The sequence below is a fragment of the Sphaeramia orbicularis genome, chromosome 2, assembly GCF_902148855.1.
Source record: "Sphaeramia orbicularis chromosome 2, fSphaOr1.1, whole genome shotgun sequence".
In the NCBI taxonomy this organism is placed as follows: domain Eukaryota; kingdom Metazoa; phylum Chordata; class Actinopteri; order Kurtiformes; family Apogonidae; genus Sphaeramia; species Sphaeramia orbicularis.
This window is the reverse complement of record NC_043958.1, coordinates 9,840,243-9,861,384: the sequence shown is the minus strand read 5'-3', so window position 1 is coordinate 9,861,384 and position 21,142 is coordinate 9,840,243. Positions and strand designations below refer to the sequence as shown.

Genomic DNA, 21,142 nt, shown 5'->3' with positions numbered 1-21,142 from the left:
AAGTACCTACACTCTGGCACCAGGTCAAGGAGACTTGACTTCAGGCGTGGTGTAGACCACAGTGACTAAGGGCCTTTAGGCCATGAAATAAAAAAGTTGGTTGTTGCAAATAATGGTGTGATTCGTCTTTCTTCTCCAAGAACCAACTAAAGTATATACCACACATTGACAATTGTTTTGCACCTGTGTCAATGTAAGTTTTTTCTTTCATACTCTATTCAAATACTTTATTCTAGGTTGTTAACATTGCTTAAATACATATAGGAATATTACTTGGTATGGCCAAGAGTTTTGCTTGTTCTCCAAATTTTTTATATAATAGTGGTGCGCCTAGATTTTAGCCTGTGCTCCTAACTTTTTAGGGTTAGGAGCACAGTGCTCCTAGGTCAAAAAGTTAATTTTGAGCCCTGTCCATCCATCCCAAGTTACAACTTCATGCTTGGTAATCTATTTGACAAGACTGGTTCTAATTTCCTCTTCCATATGAGTTCTCCTTATACTGCCATACTGTATCATAGCTTAAACAACAGCTGCAAGGATTAAATAGGGAACAAATTAGAACATTACATGTATTAGTACAGAACTGTCACATATGTCTCATCTGCCATTCTTAAAAACCATTTCTCCCATTTTTTTTAACATTCCGCCACACACGATTTACAGTAACATCTGTTTTGCAGCACTCTGAGTATGTCTCACATACCAACACCTATTCCATACTTTGTTTCAGTTTTGGTCCAGCACAGAGGAAAGGTCAGGCTGCATGCATTATCATTCTGTGAGCTTGTCTGTATTTCTTTTAACCAATCCAGCCTCTCTTCAGCAATAATACTAAGCCACAGATACAGAGGTAGTGCCGTTGCAAAAAGTGTCAGGGAGGAACTTTTACTGGTTAACATTTGCACAGTGACGGAGTCAAACCCTAGCAAAAAAACTGCCTAATATCGGCAAAAGAAATGGCCACAAATAATCGCAATCAGACATGGCTTATAACTTGTTCTTTAATGTAGCGAGGCAGACTTGGAGATAGCAGAGGGAGTGGAAAATGCTGACTGAAATCATAAGCAAATCGCAAGCAACTACAACAGATGACGTCCTGCGAGACCGTCTAGGTAAGCATGAGACCAAAATAATTTTACGAGACATTTAGTCCATTTTAAGAAAACATACTGCTCACTTCCCATAATACTGTACAACTGTTCCTGTTTTACTGTAATTTTTGATGTTTCACAGCAGAACATGTGCAGATGTAAAGAATAAAATTCATGAATATTCAAGGTTTTGATGCTGTAAATGCCATTTTACCATGACACTGGAATTACACCCATCATCATCTATAGCTATCCTACTGTATCAGGTTAAGTGTACTGTGGTTGTCATCCTTATATATCAGTGTCAGTAAGCAGCATTGAGAATATCAGAGGACCACCACATGTAGAGTCCTGATAAAGTGAGACACAATACATAACCACAGACTCCAGTCAGTGTGCTTCATTTTAAAGCCAGTTCAGAGCAACTTTAAAGAAAGGTCAGCACCCTTACCACCACCATCATCACCGTATCTTTAAAATGTGTGCACGTACTGCCCATGACTCTTCCCACACCAAAGCAAATACAACCAACAGTGACCTACACTTGCACTCAGGATTCTCTGATGGCATACTGAGATCATTTCAAAAGATAGCTCAGTGGTCTGCAATGCTGAATGCTGCTCAGTCATTGAAAGCCAAAGAGGCAGCCACTCAAGTAAAATGGAGAAATTACAAGTTCACTGAGGTGGATAATATTTCATGTTATGATTCAAAATTCTCAGAGAATATTTGCAATGCTCTATAGTCAATGTCATTCACTATGTTTAATCCTCAAAAAAACAAAACCACACAAATGCCAGCTCTTAACTCTTAGTGAGACGCATCATCAATGCCAAGAAGCAGTAAGATAATCAAATACGTTTATTGTCAATGGGTATTGAGAGAGAAAAGAAGTGCTTAAAAGTGTCTTTTACCAAGACAACACGCAGCAGACATAGGAGGAACAAATAGCTGCAGAGGAACAAGGACACGATGAAAATATCTGAGTAAACTCTGCAATGGCGCTGCCAAGAGATGAACTACAACTTTACTAAAGGATGTTAACAGTGTGCAAAGGAAACTTCAGAATGTAGCTGTTATTTGAAGGTTCTCTACTTAAACAGCACTTTCATAATCTCAATGTGAAAGGCAGCTTTTTCCTCTTCAAATAGTTTAGTAAATTTCACAGTCCTTTGCTTCTTACTTGGTTATTTTAATTCCAAAAAACACAGCAAGACGTGCAGAATTACCGAATAAAATGGGAAATCAACCTGATCCTAAACAGGAATGTAAAAGTGTTCAAGGTGGTGTTGGAGCAAATACTGAAGAAGAGTATCGCACAAATTAATCTCACACCTTAATTTTCGCCCAATTTGACTGTTTACTGTTATTGACATTTGAGCCCGACCGATTAATTGGCCCCAAAGATCCCGTATCGGTCGGGCTCTAATTGACATTTATGGATACTGGATGGTTTAACATATGACTGTCCATCACATAGTGCAGGAAATGAAAACAAGTCATGGCTGAGGTTTTGAAGTTGATCTAATATATTTACTGTGAAGTCCTGTTGCTGTACTGACTATTACAAAGATTCCAGTTTGTGTGTAATGGAAATAAAAGTGAAGCAATTATGTCATCAGTAAGCACGGTCCATTAGTTGACTTCCACATTGGTGACATTTTTGTGCTTAAAGTATTCTTTAAAAATGTCACTATGCCTTTTGTTGCAGTCAAATAATACATTTGAAGTATGACAGTATTCAATGTATTAATTGATATTCTAATAATTATAGTATTAGGCTACAACTGAAAATTTGATTTTTAGGTGTTCATTTGTTACTACAGTTGTATTAGATGCAGGAGCCTTTTTTTGTATGCGGTAGGGTCTTCACCACAGATGTTTGGAGATTTAAATAATGAAGGTGGGATAATCGCCTCTGCTTGTGATAGTGCACTGCAGGACTATGGACAGGGGCAGCAATAGGGGCATTTATTCATTCATTCATTTTCTGAACCCGCTTATTCCGCACTAGGGCCAAGGGGGTTGTTGGAGCCTATCCCAGGTACTTATCAGCGAAGGCAGGGTTCACCCTGGACATGTCATCATTTCTGACATACATGCCGCATTTCCACTGCGTGGAACCGGCTCGACTCGGCTCCCTCAGCTACCAGGTCCTATTCCTGGAGGCCGTTTCCATTACAGGATACTACCCACTTTACAGTACCTGGACATCATAGCGATGCGGCACATTACTTCCGCGTCATCTGCTAAGAGAGTTGCTGATAAACTCACTCGTTGCATGTTGTCTCGTCAAGCTCACGCTGAATTTTTACGTCTGATCCTCCTCGACAAACCATGGTGTAGTTTTGCGGGCTGTCATCATGTGGATTAACCTACCGCTATATTTACTGTAAACTTCCGCCTCTGTTTTTTGGAAAATGGCGGGTCACAGAGACGACTCTGTGACCAATCAGTGATCTGCAGTGTTCACACATCATGTTTTAGTATGTGTTCACCAGTCCTGGAACCTCGGCGGAGGTGATACCAAAAAAGTAGTACCAGGTACCAGATTCCAGGTCCTTTTTCGTAATGGAAACGTAAAAAGGCCGACTCGAGTCGAGTCGATACCACATAGTGGAAACGCGGCATTAGAGACAAACAATTACTCTCACATTCACACCTATGGGCAATTTAGATTATCCGATTAACCTATCAGTGCATGTCCTTGGATCATGGGAGGAAGCCGGAGTACACGGAGAGAACATGCAAACTCCACACAGAAAGGTCCCACCCACTGTTGCATTTATCCTGACCAAAAACATCATTCTGAATTACTGGTATGTTGTAAATTTCTCACTCAATTAGGAGTACAGGGTGCGGTTTTCCACATGTTCTCCTATAGTGCCTGATCATGATTACTAAATATTTAAAAAGGCCATCTTGTGACTTTTTTGTTTGTTCCTACAACTATCCTCTTTTCTTACACAATTAGGACCATCAGACATTGGCTGGTTATGGGACATAACATGCTGCATATACGATCGCGGACTGAGCTCACTGGGAGATCACAACCAATTCAATTCATGTTCATAAGCAACCCAGATTAATGCAAAAGGGACGAGACGATTGTTTTCAGGGCTTTAGAGTTAATGTATAGCATAACACAGAAACAGGTCACCGGTCAAGTCTTGTTCAGCTTTTTGACTGTCATACAGATTGAAGATGGTCACAATCCTGCATTAGGCATTACATTATTAGTTCAGTGTACTCTTGAGTGTCTGAATCCGGTCACATTAATACTTTTCTTTTTTACTTAGTTTTCTGTTCCTGTTGTCAGATAGATGCACAAAGATGATCCATAATAAAAAATCTTTTCTTTGTAATTTTGACATCAACTAACAAAATAGCTGGTTGTCACTGACTACTTCCAAGCAATTACTGAGTAGTATTTGTGTTTCAAATGTCCATCCCAACAACAAAACTTTCTACGATACAATTATGAAGATTATAAAAGAAGAAAAACAGTCAGTGGAAAACAGGGGCTGATCATACAATAGGGGTTGGGAAAAACATAACACTATACACCCAAGCAGACCTGCTAAATAGCAGACATACTGATGTGACCAATGGAAATACTTTCTTTCTAATGACAAATATTGGGTTGAAGGTACAAACAAAATGGCTGCATCTAGACACCTGTGTACATGGGTTAATATTCTTGTTAAATACCAACTAAAAAATACCATTCCTATTTTAATTATAATATCTGTGAAAACAACCAAATTATTATTCTTTTGGCACATCTTTCAGCCCTACATTGTACAGATGCCAAAAGCAGAAAACCAGTCCTCAGGTGAAAGTAAGTTAATCAAATTCTGAAACTAGAATGATCTTCAGTGTGTCTTTCTGTCCCCCAATCATGCACCGCCCATCTGTCTTCGTCACTTAGCATTTTACCTTCAAACTCCACAATCGCCCCCAGCCCCTCATCCTCACATCTCGTATTTTAATCTTCAGACTGAAGGAGCCGGTCGGAAATCAATTGCAGGTATGCCAATAAAAATATTTTTATGTAAGAGATCCGAAGTCCAAGAAAAACCTACAGTTTACATTAATTCTGATCAGATATTACCCAAGGCAATCTACAGTCAATCAAAATGGAAACACAAAAGGTAAATGGATGACTTATTTTTGGACTGAATCACCAAGTTGCCGATGAAGGCTACGCTGACACAGCATTTAGTGTCATTCATGGTGACCTCTGCCAAAAAAGGCTAAGTTTGTGTATAACAACACATGTTTCAAGACTCCACAAGTAAAACAAAGTACATCTTATATTTCATGCAACGTCACAAATATGAATGAACCAACAACAGTGATTTTAAGGTGACTTGGCTTGCATTTCAATTTTCTACTGAATGTATTTTAGGTCTCTGAAAGACAAAGCACTATTTACAAGCACTTTCCAGCCAAAATTCGGTAGTCTATCTATAGGCAAAGGCAGGTTAACAAGTATTAGTAATGGTTGAAATGCTTGTCTTTTGGTATGACCACTGTGACCTGGAAAAAACCCATGCAGACAACGCGAGTACAACCAAACTCTGCTAAGGGCGAAACAAGTCAGAAAAAAAACATTTTTGTGGAAGGCGGTACAGAATAAAAAACTGAAATAAAACAAAAAATTAACAAAATAAAAATGGTGTCTTTTCATGCTTAGGAAACAACACTAGAGATGAAAAGCTTATCTTCCATATACTATGAATTTATGTCATTGCAACTAAGTTACTGGTGGTGATACAGTGACCTAGTTCTGTCAGGAATGCTGGACCCACACTTATCTGCATGTAGACAGAGCAACAGTGCATCAGCACAACCTACACAAGATGCCAGACAGGGTAGTCACAAAGAAACTATATTTTTTAACAAAAATATGAAGGTTCGTCACTTAATAATTCCCAAAGCATGCTTTTACGGAGGCAGAAGACATTCAATCAGTGACTAAGACCTATGGGAGTGTTTCTTGACAAAACAACGGTTACTTGTGATAACTTTGCGTCTGGTGGAATCAATGTGAAAACCATTTGTTCCTTCTATCATTTGCTGATACCAATGCTGTTCCTGCATCTTGGATGATCTGATCATGATTGGAAAGCTCTTACATACAGGTGTAAACCACATAAATCATCTTTGTTTCACATATCTGGGCTACTTCCTGGGCTGCACTGACGGACCACCTACTTAATGTCTTCTCTACATATGCAACAAACTACAAATTCCCTTGTGTAAGAACGGTGTCATATCAGTTAAATCCTGTAAGCTGGCTTTGTCTAAATGTGAAAAATCCCATAGAGTGTCAAAAATCTCTGGAAATTTTGTTTGCCTGGAACACACGAAGGAATATTCCCAGCATGCATTGTTCTGATTTTTTTCCTTCATCTATTTAAATTTTCATCAGACAGGGTACAGGGAGTTCATTGTTGCCTCTCACCACTTAAAAACAACAATGCAAAACAACATATGTACTTCTTTACATATAGAGTGACTTATGGGCGTTATTAACCAGGTATAAAGAGGGTCGAGTGGCCAACAAGTTATTGTCTCACTAAAATGAAGTGTATATTGATAAGTATCCACAAGCTCAAAAGCAGATTTTTGGCCTTGAGCAAAAGTAGGAGAAATTTGATAGTTATAAGTGTAATTAAATTATTCAGATTAAGATGAAAACAACATGGAGACAAATATTATGTAACAATAGAAAAAAATACGTCTTGTCGTGTATTTTTTTGAGTTCGTGTTTATTCCCTTTGTTTATTTGAAAAGAAAACTGTACACTAGCTTTCACAGCATTAAATTAAAATCAAGAATATTTGACTACATATTAAACCAGAGGAAAATGACAGTTATTTAAGGTTTCAAACTCTTCTTTGTGGTCAGAACATTTCATAAATCTACTGGTAGATCATTGGAACATCTTCACCTGTGATCAAACCTAAAACAGTTGATCCGCCAATGGTAGCAACGATTTTACATATTAGAAGGGCAAAAGTGGTATTGTGACAGCCATAAGAAAGTAAGACCCATGCTAAACTTGGGCTTATGTAATTTATACTGTATACTGTCCCTAGTGTCATATTCAGTGTGGTCCGTAACACCATGTTTGCATCAACACAGGTGAGGTGAATGGATACACATACAGTGGTTTGACAAAAAATACATTTATTGGCCTGCAATGATGTAGGCCACCTGGTGATAGATACTGTTGAATTCAGAGCTAAGCATGGCTTATGACAGTGTTAAATATCACAGTGACAATCACAACACAGAACTGTAAGAAGAAAGAATATTGAGTTGGTTGAATCACCGGCCAGTTCCATCCAAACACATGTAACATGGTTAAATGGTCATTTTTTACAGTAAAGGTATGCTATTTCAACAACGGAGCAATGCTTGTGTTATTGCCCCCAAACAAAAGCACAAAGCTGCTCTCTTAGTTTATTAACACATTATTTGTTCAGCCATTACGTCAGTGTTTGATTTGAAATTCTTTCAAGAAATAAACAAGTCAGGGGACATTTTGTACAATAACTGATCCTGCAGTTTAATTTAAGGTCAATACATAGCACACCGTCTACACTACCTAGCAAGGATGATGAGGCCATTGCTTTCTAATGCTCCGGTGTAGCTGGATGAGTAGCTGCACTTCCTAGGTATCCCACACCACCTAGCGAATGTTTGGTGGATGGGCCCTGAAAAGAGGAGCTCCGAGCCAGGATCATCTTTTGAACATCCACAGCTCAGATTAAACGCCCAAGAGAAGAGCTCTGCCTTTTGTATCACCGCAGTGTGTTACCTACAGGTAGACTGTGCGTAGCTTTCTAGTCCGAGCACACAGAGAGCCCAGGCACAGCCACACAGGCTCCACAAAAATTGTAAACAAAGGGCAGTGACACCATCTAGGTCCGCAAGACAAACACGTCCTAACCGACAAACACGAGCCGGGAGGGAAGTGGAGACACACTTTGGTCATTCGCAGACAATACGCAACCACATATTCACATCAAATTGGGTATATAGTTATCGGTGTCACTCCGCCATGTCCCGCCATCTTGGACAGGCAGCCAGCCATTAACGTTACTTGTAACGTTTGTCAACTCGTTCACAAACGATAAAACTACCAGTGCACGACATGTACGTACAGTAAAGCCATGCAATTCACAAATTCAACTTGGCACTAGGTTGGGCCAGGACACTGGAGCAATGCTACGTGATATACGTTCACCTCAACCAAGCGACAAAACGAGGGAGCTGAATTTGGTGGACCCTAAAACACGGCTCCAGCGTTGACGTTACTTCCAGCAGTGTAACAACTACCGTAGCCACACGGCCATTTAAGGCCACTGTCATTTTATGTGGCTTGATGCGAGACTCTAAAGTTTGCAATAAAAACCATCTCATCGAGACATAAAACTTTCCTAATTAAAGTGCAACGATTCCAGCAGTCAATATGCTAAGGTTACATTTAATCATGATGACGTTGTGTCTACAAGCGATGGAAATACGTGTAACATTGTGCAAAGATGTGTTGCATATACTAGCTATCAAGCTAACATGGGCGGTTGCCTAACAAACATTAACTACATGTACGTTAACAGCCCGGTTAAAACATGAGAGCCACCGCTAGTGTGCTATTCTTGCTAGCGACGCCGCGTAGCCGCAGGTGCAGGGTCGCTGTACATCGGATGAGAGCAGCTAACTAGCAAGCTAGCTCACTGGCTAAAACAGGGGCTGCGGCTAGCTGGCCTTGGTCTCCATAGTGAGTGGGCCACTTGCGTTCAAGCTGGCTAGCTAGTTTGACAGCAAATTCACTGCCCTGTGTGTTAGCGGAGGGGTTGGAGTGTGGTCATTGGACATGGTGCTGCTTGGTGTTGAAATAAATACAGTTAGAATTGCTACCTTCATTAATAGGGCCTTCGTTCTGGCGCCATCTTCATGAAGCTTCTGAAATCCAAACAGTGAGCTGCAAGCAAGAAGACAACATAGGCGGCTCAGTATCACTTGCAGAGCGGCTCACACAGCTTTTCGACATGCAAGGGATGATTAGCAATTTAATTTCAAACTGTGCGTTAATGTGAGTGCACGAGGTTACTATTCCGACCTGTCAATCCCGACCAAACTGTCCCTCTCCTGGGCTGTCAGTGTCGGAAAGTCCTCCTCTGTTTCACTCGCTTTTCCCGCCGCCATTTTCTTTTCCTCATCACCACCACAAGAAGCCGAGCCGAGACTCCGAGCAGCAGCGCAGGCAGCAACGGCAAGAGACACACCGCACGATTGCATGGAAAATCGCGACGCGGGGACAAACGGTTCGCTCCGCCGAATCAAAGAAGAAAAACCGATGAAAACAAAATGATCAAAAACTTTTTCCCAGGATGAAAAGATGCGATTCGATATAGTAAATCCTTTCGGGGGGACAGAAGCGCTCTCCGGGTAGATCCTCAAACGTCACATTTTTCACCACAAAGTGATATTGTTCCTGTGTCTGAATGCGAATAACTGAGTATAATATCCAAGATATGAGAATTTGACAATAAAATGCGTTACGGCCGCGAAGATAAAGTTGTTATAATTGTATCACCCAAGCGAACCCACGCGCCGACCTAGCCACGCCCTCTCTTCCCTCTTCAGCCAATGGGAGCGCCGACATCCCACCATATGACCTCCCTTGCTATATCATTCTTTTATCCTCAATATTCATATTTTCTCTGCAAACCTCTCATCTTTATACCACCATTATTTTCGAAGTGTTGCATTAAAATCACGTTGTCGATAAATGATGTCTGACAGTGTCACGCATTAGAATGCATTATCTCGCTTTCCCAGATTGATAATACTTTACTTACAGTAAAATATCATCTCCTATCTTTTAATAAGTACAGACACATGGTTATAACAGCCGTTTTCCCTCAATCACTGCTTGAACGATCGATGCACAGCATTATTTGCTCCGCATCTTGCACACATTGTAGCCCCTGTTTGGACTCTGCAAAGTACTGAACAAGCTGCATCGCACGCAGGGAAAAGCTGCAGCATTTTAGTGGAAAAGTTGCAATATTACTGTCCCCAATCAACCGAGATCAAAGCATTTTAACTGACGTGGCAGAGCATCACGTAGTGGGCGTGGGCAAGTATTGTCAACATCCTGGTGACATAACCCGATTCACCAAAATGGCGACGGCGGATCACAGAGAAGGTTAGCGAGTGTCTTAGGCTGAAATACTGGCGCTGTTGCCCTTTTTAATATCACAATTTGATACTTTTACACAAGCGACATTCATTTTAAAATGTCTTGTAGGCTTAAATACTAATGACAGGTGAAAGTGTTATTTATTGAGCATTATTTTGGCTTGGTAGCCATTTGACGCTAGCTAGCTAGCATTAGCTTGTCAAGTCATTTATATAGCATCAAATAGCAATGCTAAACTGTCATGAGGTGAAATGAGGTCAAGTAGTGAGTGATTTTCTAGTTAGAACATCCACCACTCAGCTGTTTTCTGAAATTCGTCTCTTCAGCAGTCGTCCTTATTGTTTTATCTTTTATTCAAAGCAGGTCAGGACGACCCAGAGAGTGAAGATGAGGTGTACGAGGTGGTGGACCTGACAGAATATGCCCGGAGGCACCAGTGGTGGAGCAGGGTGTTTGGGAGCAACTCTGGCCCAATTGCTGAGAAGTATTCTGTGGCCACGCAGCTCATGATGGGTGGGGTGACTGGATGGTAAGGCCTGGGGGAAGTAACAACTTAACCTTTAACATTGTGATGCCACTTCATTGTCTGTGGTGTAATATAAACACCCAGTATGGTAGAAATGACTTGAGTGTTTCCATTCTATGCAAGTACATCTCAAAAATTGCACTGTCTAAGAGCATTAAGTCATCATCCACATTTCATATTTCACCCCCATCCTGTCCAGTGAAACCCACTCATGTGTCAATGTGTTTGTTTTGAATGTTTGTGATAAACTAACAGGTTAACTGTTCCTACCCAAGAATCTCTTGGATAATGCATAGTCAGAAAACTGGAATCACAACTGTTTTCCATGATTTCCACAGGACAGCAGCTCTAATCACATGATCTTACAGATATGTTGTATCAACTCTACAGTCATATATGCTGTAGTAAAGCGCATATTACATTTTAAGCATAATGATCACTTTTATTAGGCAATTTTTCAAGTAAGACTTCTAATGCATTTTGAGTGTGGTACTAGCACTTTTACCTTAGTAAAGGATCTGGATCTTATTTTACAGGTGTGCTGGTTACCTGTTCCAGAGAGTTGGGAAAATAGCCGCGACCGCAGTAGGTGGAGGGTTCCTCCTTCTACAGGCAAGTGTTAATGCATTAATTACTGTGCAACACTATGAATGCTGATCAGTGTATCTTTTCACATAGTGAGTATTGAAGAGGCCAGCTGGTCACCATGATGCACAGTTGGTTCCATTCTCAAGGAAAAAACAATAAAAAAAGCAGGATTCTGTGTTAGTTTGGTTTGCATGAATCTAGACCATCTAATGACTTATATTGTACAGTTGAACAATATACAGAAAAGCCACATTATTGGTTAGACAATTATTGTGAGTTATGGTTTTAATGAATAGTCATTCTGCATTTCATTTTCATTGAAATTAAACAAATCATTATGTTGGGATATTTGTCTCTGGGGACTGTACCAACTGAGTATTTCATTTACACGTGTATAATATGATTTCTATACTTCACATTGTTTGATTTTCTATGATGCATTATGATACCTTTTAATTTTTATCAAAAAATTGCTGCTCCAGCTGTTTTTGCAGTATATTGCACTTTGCCATATTGAGATTTGCCATAATATACCTTTTTGTATTTTGTCTCCAAAAACATACTGTCTTATGAGTAGATTATAACACATGGAATGGTTTGGTAAGAAGACGAAATTGATTAGCATGGACCAACTCCTTTATAATTAGACTTCCATTAGGATGTCAAAGACATATTTCTACTGTCTAGTTTCCATCCTAGTAAAGATTTTATGCTGTATTGTTGTGTGTATATGCCATTTTAAAACCAGGTTACATTGTACGGTGATGGGTAAATATGGCTTTTAATCCACTTTTTCAGTCATTTTTGATGCATATATGAGGAGAGTTTATTCTGCAGAGGGACCTATATACCTGGTATTAGTTCAACAGATATTGACACACTTCAACATATAGTAAACCTTTAAACAGTGATGCAATACAGCATAAAAACTGAGTTGATAAGCCCAGATAACCAGTCAGTAGGCCAGTAGCACACCATAAAATGTTACCCACTGACCATTACACTACATACTTGTGTTTTTTGTTGAATTCACAAAAGACAGTATTATTACACAACTCCTCCTCCACAGATTGCCAATCACAGCGGCTACGTGCAGGTCGACTGGAAAAAAGTGGAGAAAGACGTGAACAAAGCAAAGAAGCACCTGAAGAAGAAAGCAAACAAAGCAGCTCCTGAAATAAACACATTCATTGAGGAGGTAAAGGTACCAGAGCTTGCGCTTTCTTTAAAGCTTCTACTCATTTTTATTCATAGGATAGTAACTCAAAACTAAACAACCAAAAGCAGTTTCTTCATATTGTGGCTTATGGGAGGGGATTATTAATTCTTCATCCACAAATCAACAATGCCCTCTAGTGTAGAAATGATAAAAACAATTGTGCCATATGTATGTATTGCTGTTTTCCCACTGCACTCTGCTTTTTCTTGAGCTGATGCATCATGCTGGTTTGGTTGGACCTTATCACAACTTCCTCTGTCTTTTGTTTTCCTTCCTTCACAGGCCACAGACTTCATAAAGAGGAACATCGTCTTGTCCAGTGGCTTTGTCGGCGGCTTCTTTCTGGGCTTGGCATCCTAAAACCGCCATATGCTTTACCCACTTCCAGGAACTGTGAAATACATCACTACATAGGTCACTTTCCCCTTTATCGTTTACCTCTCCGTGTCATTAAATCATTTTGTAATGAATGGAATAGGGGGGTGTTTCTGTTCAACATTTAAGCATGCTCTGTTGTGACAGTGATATAAACTGTATAACTTTGTTCTCCTACACCCCTGCTGTTTTTTACTCCAATCCGGGGTCATTTGATAGAACTGACTGCGCATTTTGGAGAATGTCTGAGGGGTGTGATATAGAACCAGAGTGTCTCAGTTACACTATACTGTGAAGATAATAATGTGGGACCCCGTGTGGATTTTTGCCAGATTGCAGAATATGCCAAGTTGCCACAAGGTAGCGTGTTTTTGTTGGCTTTTCAACACAAATCTGAGTTGAAACGCTCCATCCGTCTTAATTATTTGCCTGGTGGATGGTGATCTCAGATTGGTTTAAGTTGGAATGTGTGGGCACTATTGTAAATACAAAGCCAGCCCCCTGTGAGAGCTGTAAATACCTACACAAGAATAAATATTATATAAACAACATGAATGGCGGCAGAGTGGGAAGTTAGCGCCATCCCCCAGTCTAGTGCTTAGATGGTTTTTTTAACGTAGCTGTGAAGTTTGGGTTTAAGCACTATTTTTTTAAAGAATGGCACTGGCTTAGGGATGGAAAAAACATTCCCACTGTGAGGATATACAACACATATCATGATCATAACTCAACTAAATGTTAAATCTGTGAATATTTTCTTCTTACACTGACAGAAGAGTATTACATACCAGTGTATTCATTTATACCCACAATCCTCCGCTCCTCATTGGCCTTTAATGACAGGATGAGCATCTGCTGTACACTAATTACCGCCATCACAGGCTAGCCGCCAAAAGGGATACCAGTCCTGTCATTAAAGAGCATAATGGAGAACCAATTGTGACTCCCACGCCTGAGCTATTGTCATTGTGCATTTGGTAACGTCAGTGGAACGCTGCAGTGATGCTGCTGAGTCGTATGTCGTCACTTTGTCTAAATTGGACATCCACACCAGAGTCCAGTTAAGCTGATCACAAGTTGCTTATGTTAATTTTCTGCCTTTTTCTACCAGTGCAATGTACGAGTCATGTCGTTTTTCTTTAAAGAACTTGAGTGTCCAACTGTTTTTTGGGTTTTTTTTTGTTAAGCTGGTATTTCCTTATTTCTATTTTTTTAAGTCTTGTTTAAACTGTATGAATTTGTTTGAGTGTTTATTTTCTTTTTGAATAAAGTTGCTTGAGTTTGTTGAAAGTAACAATAAAAAGGTCACGTGTGTTTTAGTAGAAAATTACTAGACCAAGGAGACCTCTAAAGTGCAAGTGAAAATCTTTAGCTTTATTTTATATTAAATATTTATTATTGTATCTTAAAAGGGACAAGTTATTTATAATGGTTATCTTTTATTTATCCTTTATTTATATGAAGTGTAATTGTATCCCGGATGCTCATAAATTTTAACATTCAGGCCATTTCTATACAAATTATCTTTAATCCTAATGAAAAAAGAATATGTACCCAAAACTGACCTGAAATTTAAAGTAAATCAATACAAAGTTAATAAAGACCCAAACATCCATCAACAACCAAAACCATACATTGATCTAAAGTTTTTAATCACTGTTGATCCATTAATCCTATCAATACATGTTAATAATTGGCGTAAAATAGTTATTCGTCTTTTCATGGTCATCAGATGTGACCCACTTGGACCTTCAGAGGTTGCATAGTTACCATGGAAACACCCATCTTCTACAACATTGATTCACCAGTAAAAACCCATGGAGTTTGATCAGTGACAGTGGATGGAGATGCTTAGTTTATGTTCAGTTCATGATATATTTGACTGAAAAAGTCACTTTTTCTGCAGTTTTCTCTGTTTTCATATTATAATCTTCAACATTAACCTGAGCTTTTATGAACATGTACATGATCAATAAATTAAATACAGGAAACTACCAGATTTATACTGATAAAATACAGAGTATAATATGAATAAATGGTGATAAATCACTTTGAAAAGGTGAGATATAGAGAAAATTTCATTTAGGAACTGACAAAAGTAGCGCTGGGTCTTTATGGGTTAAGTGTAGGTTCTGTGACTGCTTTTCTCCCTAAAAAACTAATATTTGTTATGAATGTACTAAAGCCTAGGCTCTGTACCATCCTCAGAATTTTTTAATGATCTGATAGTCAAAATAATATTTAACTGTGGCTCTAACTTAGTGAAAAGCAAAACGAAAAGCGAACAACAAAAAACAACTTGTATTAAGACGATGATGAAATATGGCATATTTTTGCAATTGCTGTAGAATATTTCATTTGACATTACACGAATTATTCAGACGAAGAACAAACCAAACAAATATTGTCAGTAGATGATTTTGCATTCAGTGTCAGTTTATTATGCAGCACTGAAAAAATTTAAGTATTTTACTAGGACAAAAATGTAGATAATGAGCATTATGTACAAAAAGAGACAAGACATGAGAGGGTTTGGTTGTACACCACAAACATTATTACTGTGGAAAAGCGAAAAGCAAAAATGACATATGAAAAAAAATAGACATATTGTCAAAAAGATATTCGATTTCACACTTCCAAAAGGGGTTTATGGAACAAGTTTGGATTTGTAAAAAAAAGATGCGTTGTCCTCAAACGGGCATTTTGAGAAGAGCACACTCCGTCAGCAGTGTCAGGGTGGAGATCATGTATCTGCTGTTGGAGATCTGAAAAGGAGTGACATGAAAAGACACTTAGAAACACAATTCCTTCAGGTGTCAGCGGCTTTTACCAGAGGAACAGCTGCGTGTGAGACGGTACCTTAATCCTTCCGCTTGTCTTGGCAGAGCCGAGCGCTGTTGAGACCTGGACCAAGTTTCCCGCTGACAGATCCAGCTTGAAGTGTCTGTAGAAGTGACTCTTCAGCTCCTGCATGAACATATTCACCTCCTCAATATCGATAATCCCCTCTTCCTCTTCCTCCTCCTCCTCCTCTCCCTCTTTCTCCACCTGTGCGTCTTTCCTCACGCAGGTCCAAAGTTCCCAGGCGTCCTGAGGGTTCACTGTGTACGTGATCTGCAGCGGCGGCACAACCGGTACAGCCCAAATCATTTTGAGGTGCTGGATGTTGGACTCGGGTTGGCAGTTTGTCCATAATGACCCCAGCCATTGTAAACTTGTGTGGTTGATTTCCAGGGAGCCAAAGCAGCAGTCGAAGGTCTGCTGGAACCAGGATTTAACCGAAGAGGTGAGGGGGTCGCCTCCACTGCTGCCAAAAAGTGGGAGGCAGATGAAGTCCTTGGGTAGGGAGCGGATGTATTCTGGACTGCCGTTAATGCAGGCCAGCCACCCGCTCCACACACATTTCTCAGGGTCGTCCCGTCTGCTGAAATGATGCTTTGAATGGACCTGTGGAGGGAGCAACAAATATGCAACAAAATTCTTATCAGGGTTCCTACAGTTTTCTACAAGTTAAATTTAAAGGGGTCATATTTAGCTAAACCCACTTTTATTAGTCTTTGGTACATTTAGTCCGAGTAGGTTCATATTGTGTGTGGAGATAAAACAAATATCTAACATAATTCAGTTTAAAAAAAGATATTAAAAAAATGATTCTTGAGAGGTACAGTATTAAATAATGACAATAAGGACTGTTTGTGTATGGATGACGTTGTACTGATAAATCTGCTGAAATTACTGAAGAAAATGGTTGAATTGTTGAGTCTGTTTGTATGACTGGACTGCCATGATCATATTGTTGGGTGTAATTCAGTTACTGCATTATCTATTTGTCGTGGTTTGATGTTAAAATTAGGAAAATATTATTGTTTGACTCTTGTATCAAGCTAGCAATAAAGGTGTAAAAACAATGGGGGGTAGGATTAAATAAGTTCATACTTCTTCCTGCGTTAGAAGTGTGTTAGAAGTGACTATTTTCTTCAGTTTTCTCTGTTTCTGATACAATAACCCTGTACTTTACTCTGAACTTTTATGAACATCTACATGATCAGTGAATTAAATGTAGGAAAATACCAGATTTTCACAGAAAAAGCCCAAAATACAGAGGATAATATTATAAGAAATTTTAACAATTCAGTTGTAAAAGGTTAAACAGAAATATTCATTTGGCAACTCCAACAAAAGTATCATTGGGTCTTTATGGGTTAAAACAATGGCGCCCAAAGTTTATTCTCAATAAATCAGTTTAATGTAAAATCAAAAAAAAAAAGAAAGTGATTATGGATGCTATCTTTTCATCTCTAATAAATGATCTGATGATGGATGAGTCAGTGAAAATACAGATGTTATGGCAGTTACAGTGGTCTTTCTTCCTTTGTCTCACTCTCAGAGTAATAGATTACCTTATGCAGTGTGATATTGTCCATACTGAAGTAACACAGTCAGTTCTAGCACCACTTTTATACAGACAGACACTGTAAATAATCAACCACAGCCAGGACAACTGTATAAATTATTCGCATCAAGTTTCAAAGCTTAATTACTTCCATTACAGCAGGAAGGAATATTGATTATATTATATAAAAAAATAAATAAAACAAGAATAGTTCAGTAGTGATAAAAATGGACTGTTCTGACTCGTTTGATATTTCAGTAATGTGATTCCTCATGGATAAAAATAGTCTTTGTATCTGCTGGTATGAGTCCTGATGCTCCTGCACTATCTGACATCAGCAGGAGCATCAACAGTCTGCCAATGGGACAGTGAAAGAGCTTTAATTTGACTAAAACAGGGAAAATTGGGGTGTTCTAAAACTTTTCACCAGCACTGCATAGCCCAACCTCTTAAAAACCAGTCAGTTTGAAGTGTTACCTCAACATTTTGACCATTTTGACTTGGATTTTATGTTACAGCAACACATTAGGGTCAAACTACGGTATTCAAAATCTCTCTGACAGGACATTTTAGAGACAATTTGACAGATTAGTGTTGCTAAATGACCCACATTTTTACTTTTAAATTATTTTTGCTTTAGTTGGACCATAAGGGATGATCCAAAACAAGGAGCTACTTTATATTGAAATAAATGTTGGAATGGCAGTCAATTAAAGTTCGTTCTCTGACAGGACATTACGATGTTTTGACCCATTACAATGTGTTATTGAATTAACCCTCCAGTATCCCGCCAAAGTGTGCATAGTAGGCAGTCGTGGAATAATTTTCTTTTTTTTTTCATACAGTTTGTTTTGAACTGTTTTAAATTTTTTTGTATTTCATCAACTTGAGCTGTAAACAAAAATACCACAAACTCAATAACTGTCATATTTTTGGACCCTTCAAAAGCCATGTTTGTAATGCAAACAAACCATTTTTTATGCAGAAAGCACAAAAAAGTTGTTGTTTTTTTCAATATATTACATAAAAATGTGATTACTTATTCTATTTTATTTTTTGCAGCCTTGTATATGTCAATGATTAACAGCAACATTGGTTAATATGCTTTCTTTTTTTTTTTTGCACTAGGTCAAATGTTCTAAAATACTAGCACCTGTTGCCGGTTGTGCCAAAAATGCACACCAACAAATCAAGCAATTAAAAACAGCTTATGAAATTACATATGCAAGAAAAAACATTACAGCTCACCTGTATGAGGATGGTCTCAGCATCTTCTTCCGCCTCCGCCATCCCATGCACCACAGAGAAGGAGGCTTTAAAGCTGTGTTGTGGTTCCTCCACCTCTACTGCCACGCCTTGCCTTTCTGCAGCGATAAAAGCTGAAAGCTGCTGGGAATAGCGCTTCAGCTGTGTGTGTCTGAACTGGAACAGTGGAGTAACATAGGACAGCTGCCACTCTTTTTTCACCAGTACGGCCAGGTGTTCGGGACTCACCTTATCCTTTGGAAAGGGGACAGAAGAGGAAGTGATTATGGAAATGCGTTTGCCTGAAATAAACATGACACTAAAGGCCTTTGTTGACTCACAGTGATATTGTGTGCCCTTGGAGCTCTTCTGCTGGTGTTGAGCCGCCGTGCTGTCAATGCTGAGGTCAAGCCAAGGCGTGAAACGGCTCCTACATAGCTGCGGTACGACTGCCGGTAACTGCTCCTCTGAGCTCCATCACTGTTGCGAGGGGTCTTCACCACACTGATGATCATGAACAGACCAAGACAACAGTTTATTTGTTGTCACAGCTCCACTTAATCACAGATATAGTCACTGTAAAAGGGTGCACATACCCACTTCGAGTTTATAGGTTTTCCCCGAACAGAAATATAGTATTTTCTCAGGAGTGCAGTAGAACAGAAGTTCATTTACGGAGTATTTTATTTTAGAGGATTCCACAGATTTCAGATAAAATACTTCCTATAATGCTTCATGTTCAAGGATATGACATCATCAAGATCATAATCCAGATTTTAAGGTCAGAGTCAATATGAAAATTTGAAATTTCAGAAATTGTCATGATAACAGAGTCTCCTGGGACTGGACAATGCAAAAACATGTGTAGAAAAGTCCCAACAGATGTTTTACATGTTTGGCACGTCAGAACCCCCACCATTAAGACTGTTTAATCTGTAAGGAGTGTGGTATCTTCTACGTAAAATGTTAAACTGAATCTGTCTGTTTGGTGGAGATCAATAAAGTTTGTGATAAAATAAAACTGTTGGAAAATAAATACCTTCAGATATAATCTGAGCTTTTGGTGCATTGAAAAGTGTTTTAATATATCAAATAAATATATCTCTAAAATTCTTAGCCTCCAGGGTACTCTGTCGAATGCCCTCTCAGCACCCATTGATAAAATCATGCCCTAGATCTGTGTTTCTGTGCAGTGTCTGTGATATGGAACAGTCCTTGTATATTTTCTGCTCCTTGTCTGCTTTTGACAAAACCGGACTGGTCTGCATGAACAAATTTTGCGGAAGACTTTCTCCAAACGCAACGCAATTACCTTTGATAAAAAACCTTGTAGTCTGAGTTCAGTAAGCAGAGAGGTCATGTCCATCTTTACCAGGTTTGGGTACTAATGTTATTGACAGAACCACCATAGAGTATGGTAAAGCTTGATTATCTACCTAATGCTTCTTTAATCATGTTAGAGTGAGGGTTCATTAACTTTTTAGAGAATGTTTCCAAATATTCAAAAGGAAATCCATTATGACCAGAAGACTTATTATTCTGTCATGAATTAATGGAACAGATTGCCTCCTCCTCAGTTATATCAGCATTAACAAGGTTGTTGTCTGTTGTTGTTAGCTATATAACCAGGACCACATAGAACCCCCAAAAAAGAAAACTACTCAATCAAAAATCCTGGAATCAACAACATACATCTTATTGTAAAATGCACCAGACTGTCTCAACAGTTGCTGTAGTGGTGTAAACACAGCCAAATTCCACAAGTATGGTCATTTGTATTTGCATTTTGAATTCTTCTGCACATGGCAAAATGCATGTCTGGGTAATTAAATGTATATTTTGATTAGATTGTTAATTTTTGAAGACCTGGGTAATGCATGTCTGCTCTATGTCCAGTCTCGTTACTTAATGTTAAAATTGTTTCCGTTATGTCGAGTTTAAAAGAGAAACAAGCGACTTGAAAAGGGTCTTTGCAGTCACTGTAGCTCTGAAATATAGCTTGTGAAATTCCTGCACCATTAAAACCTGAGTGTTATTCAATGTTACTTTGCGTCAAAGTCGGATTCACACGGTGGACAAGCCCGAAAAAAAGATTCAAATGACAAAACCTTCCACCAAACACGGCCTGTTAAGCTGTCGCGAATCACAATAAAATAAATAAGACAGGCATTACTTGTTTTTAAAAACACAGACAGTCATACCTAGTTTGTTTTTGCTCCATGTCTGGTGCATCACCCAAAGCAAAAAGAAAACGGAAATATATTTAAACATCGCGCTGTTTCAGTGGATGACGTAGTTAGAATCAGCCAATCAGAGCGAGCCTGTCTTCTTCTACGTATTTGTAAACTGGTTTTTACTCGCTTGTTAGCTCATTACTGCCATCTGTTGGACTGGAGCCGCCAATACGTTATTTTCCCGTAGAGATAATTAATTTCGTCATGTTAATACAAAAATATTCATCTATCACAATTAAAACATTTAA

At 39.0% G+C, this 21,142-nt stretch overlaps 3 protein-coding genes across 8 annotated transcripts in view; 1 reads left to right on the top strand and 2 right to left on the bottom strand.

Moving 5' to 3' along the window:
• Positions 1-9,713, bottom strand: part of LOC115431141 (lysine-specific demethylase 6A-like) — a 38,893-nt gene extending 29,180 nt beyond the window's left edge. For both annotated transcript variants that reach the window (XM_030151383.1, XM_030151387.1), the window contains exons 1-2: positions 9,229-9,713; positions 9,027-9,090 (exon numbers count right to left, since the gene is read on the bottom strand). In XM_030151383.1, coding sequence (XP_030007243.1) covers positions 9,027-9,090; positions 9,229-9,407 — 243 coding nt within the window. In that variant the 5' untranslated portion in view covers positions 9,408-9,713. The remainder of the gene's footprint in view (positions 1-9,026; positions 9,091-9,228) is intronic.
• Positions 9,714-10,162: 449 nt separating this feature from the next.
• LOC115431159 (FUN14 domain-containing protein 1) lies at positions 10,163-14,316 on the top strand. Of its 5 annotated transcripts, none has more exons than XM_030151401.1 (5): positions 10,163-10,320; positions 10,678-10,843; positions 11,377-11,452; positions 12,498-12,632; positions 12,930-14,316. In XM_030151401.1, the coding sequence occupies exons 1-5, from the start codon at positions 10,296-10,298 to the stop codon at positions 13,005-13,007; spliced, it is 480 nt and encodes a 159-aa protein (XP_030007261.1). In that variant the 5' UTR covers positions 10,163-10,295; the 3' UTR covers positions 13,008-14,316. The 5 variants fall into 5 exon arrangements, with proteins under 5 accessions (XP_030007261.1, XP_030007268.1, XP_030007255.1 ...); XM_030151408.1 differs by having other exon boundaries at positions 10,675-10,843; positions 12,498-12,626; XM_030151395.1 differs by having other exon boundaries at positions 10,675-10,843.
• Positions 14,317-15,454: 1,138 nt separating this feature from the next.
• Positions 15,455-20,933, bottom strand: cenpl (centromere protein L). Its single transcript, XM_030155777.1, has 5 exons — positions 20,862-20,933; positions 19,002-19,164; positions 18,664-18,915; positions 15,882-16,469; positions 15,455-15,787 (listed from the first exon to the last, which is right to left on the bottom strand). The coding sequence occupies exons 1-5, from the start codon at positions 20,879-20,881 to the stop codon at positions 15,713-15,715; spliced, it is 1,098 nt and encodes a 365-aa protein (XP_030011637.1). The 5' UTR covers positions 20,882-20,933; the 3' UTR covers positions 15,455-15,712.
• Between the last annotated feature and the right edge of the window lie 209 nt (positions 20,934-21,142).

Coding starts and splice junctions, on each gene's coding strand:
- LOC115431159 (XM_030151395.1), top strand. CDS start 10,296: ATGGCGACGGCGGATCACAGAGAAG. Junction 10,321..10,674: donor GACGGCGGATCACAGAGAAG/GTTAGCGAGTGT, acceptor TTTTATTCAAAG/CAGGTCAGGACGACCCAGAG. Junction 10,844..11,376: donor ATGGGTGGGGTGACTGGATG/GTAAGGCCTGGG, acceptor CTTATTTTACAG/GTGTGCTGGTTACCTGTTCC.
- cenpl (XM_030155777.1), bottom strand. CDS start 20,881: ATGGAGCAAAAACAAACTAG. Junction 16,470..18,663: donor CTGAGACCATCCTCATACAG/GTGAGCTGTAAT, acceptor CTCCCTCCACAG/GTCCATTCAAAGCATCATTT. Junction 15,788..15,881: donor AGACAAGCGGAAGGATTAAG/GTACCGTCTCAC, acceptor ACTCCTTTTCAG/ATCTCCAACAGCAGATACAT.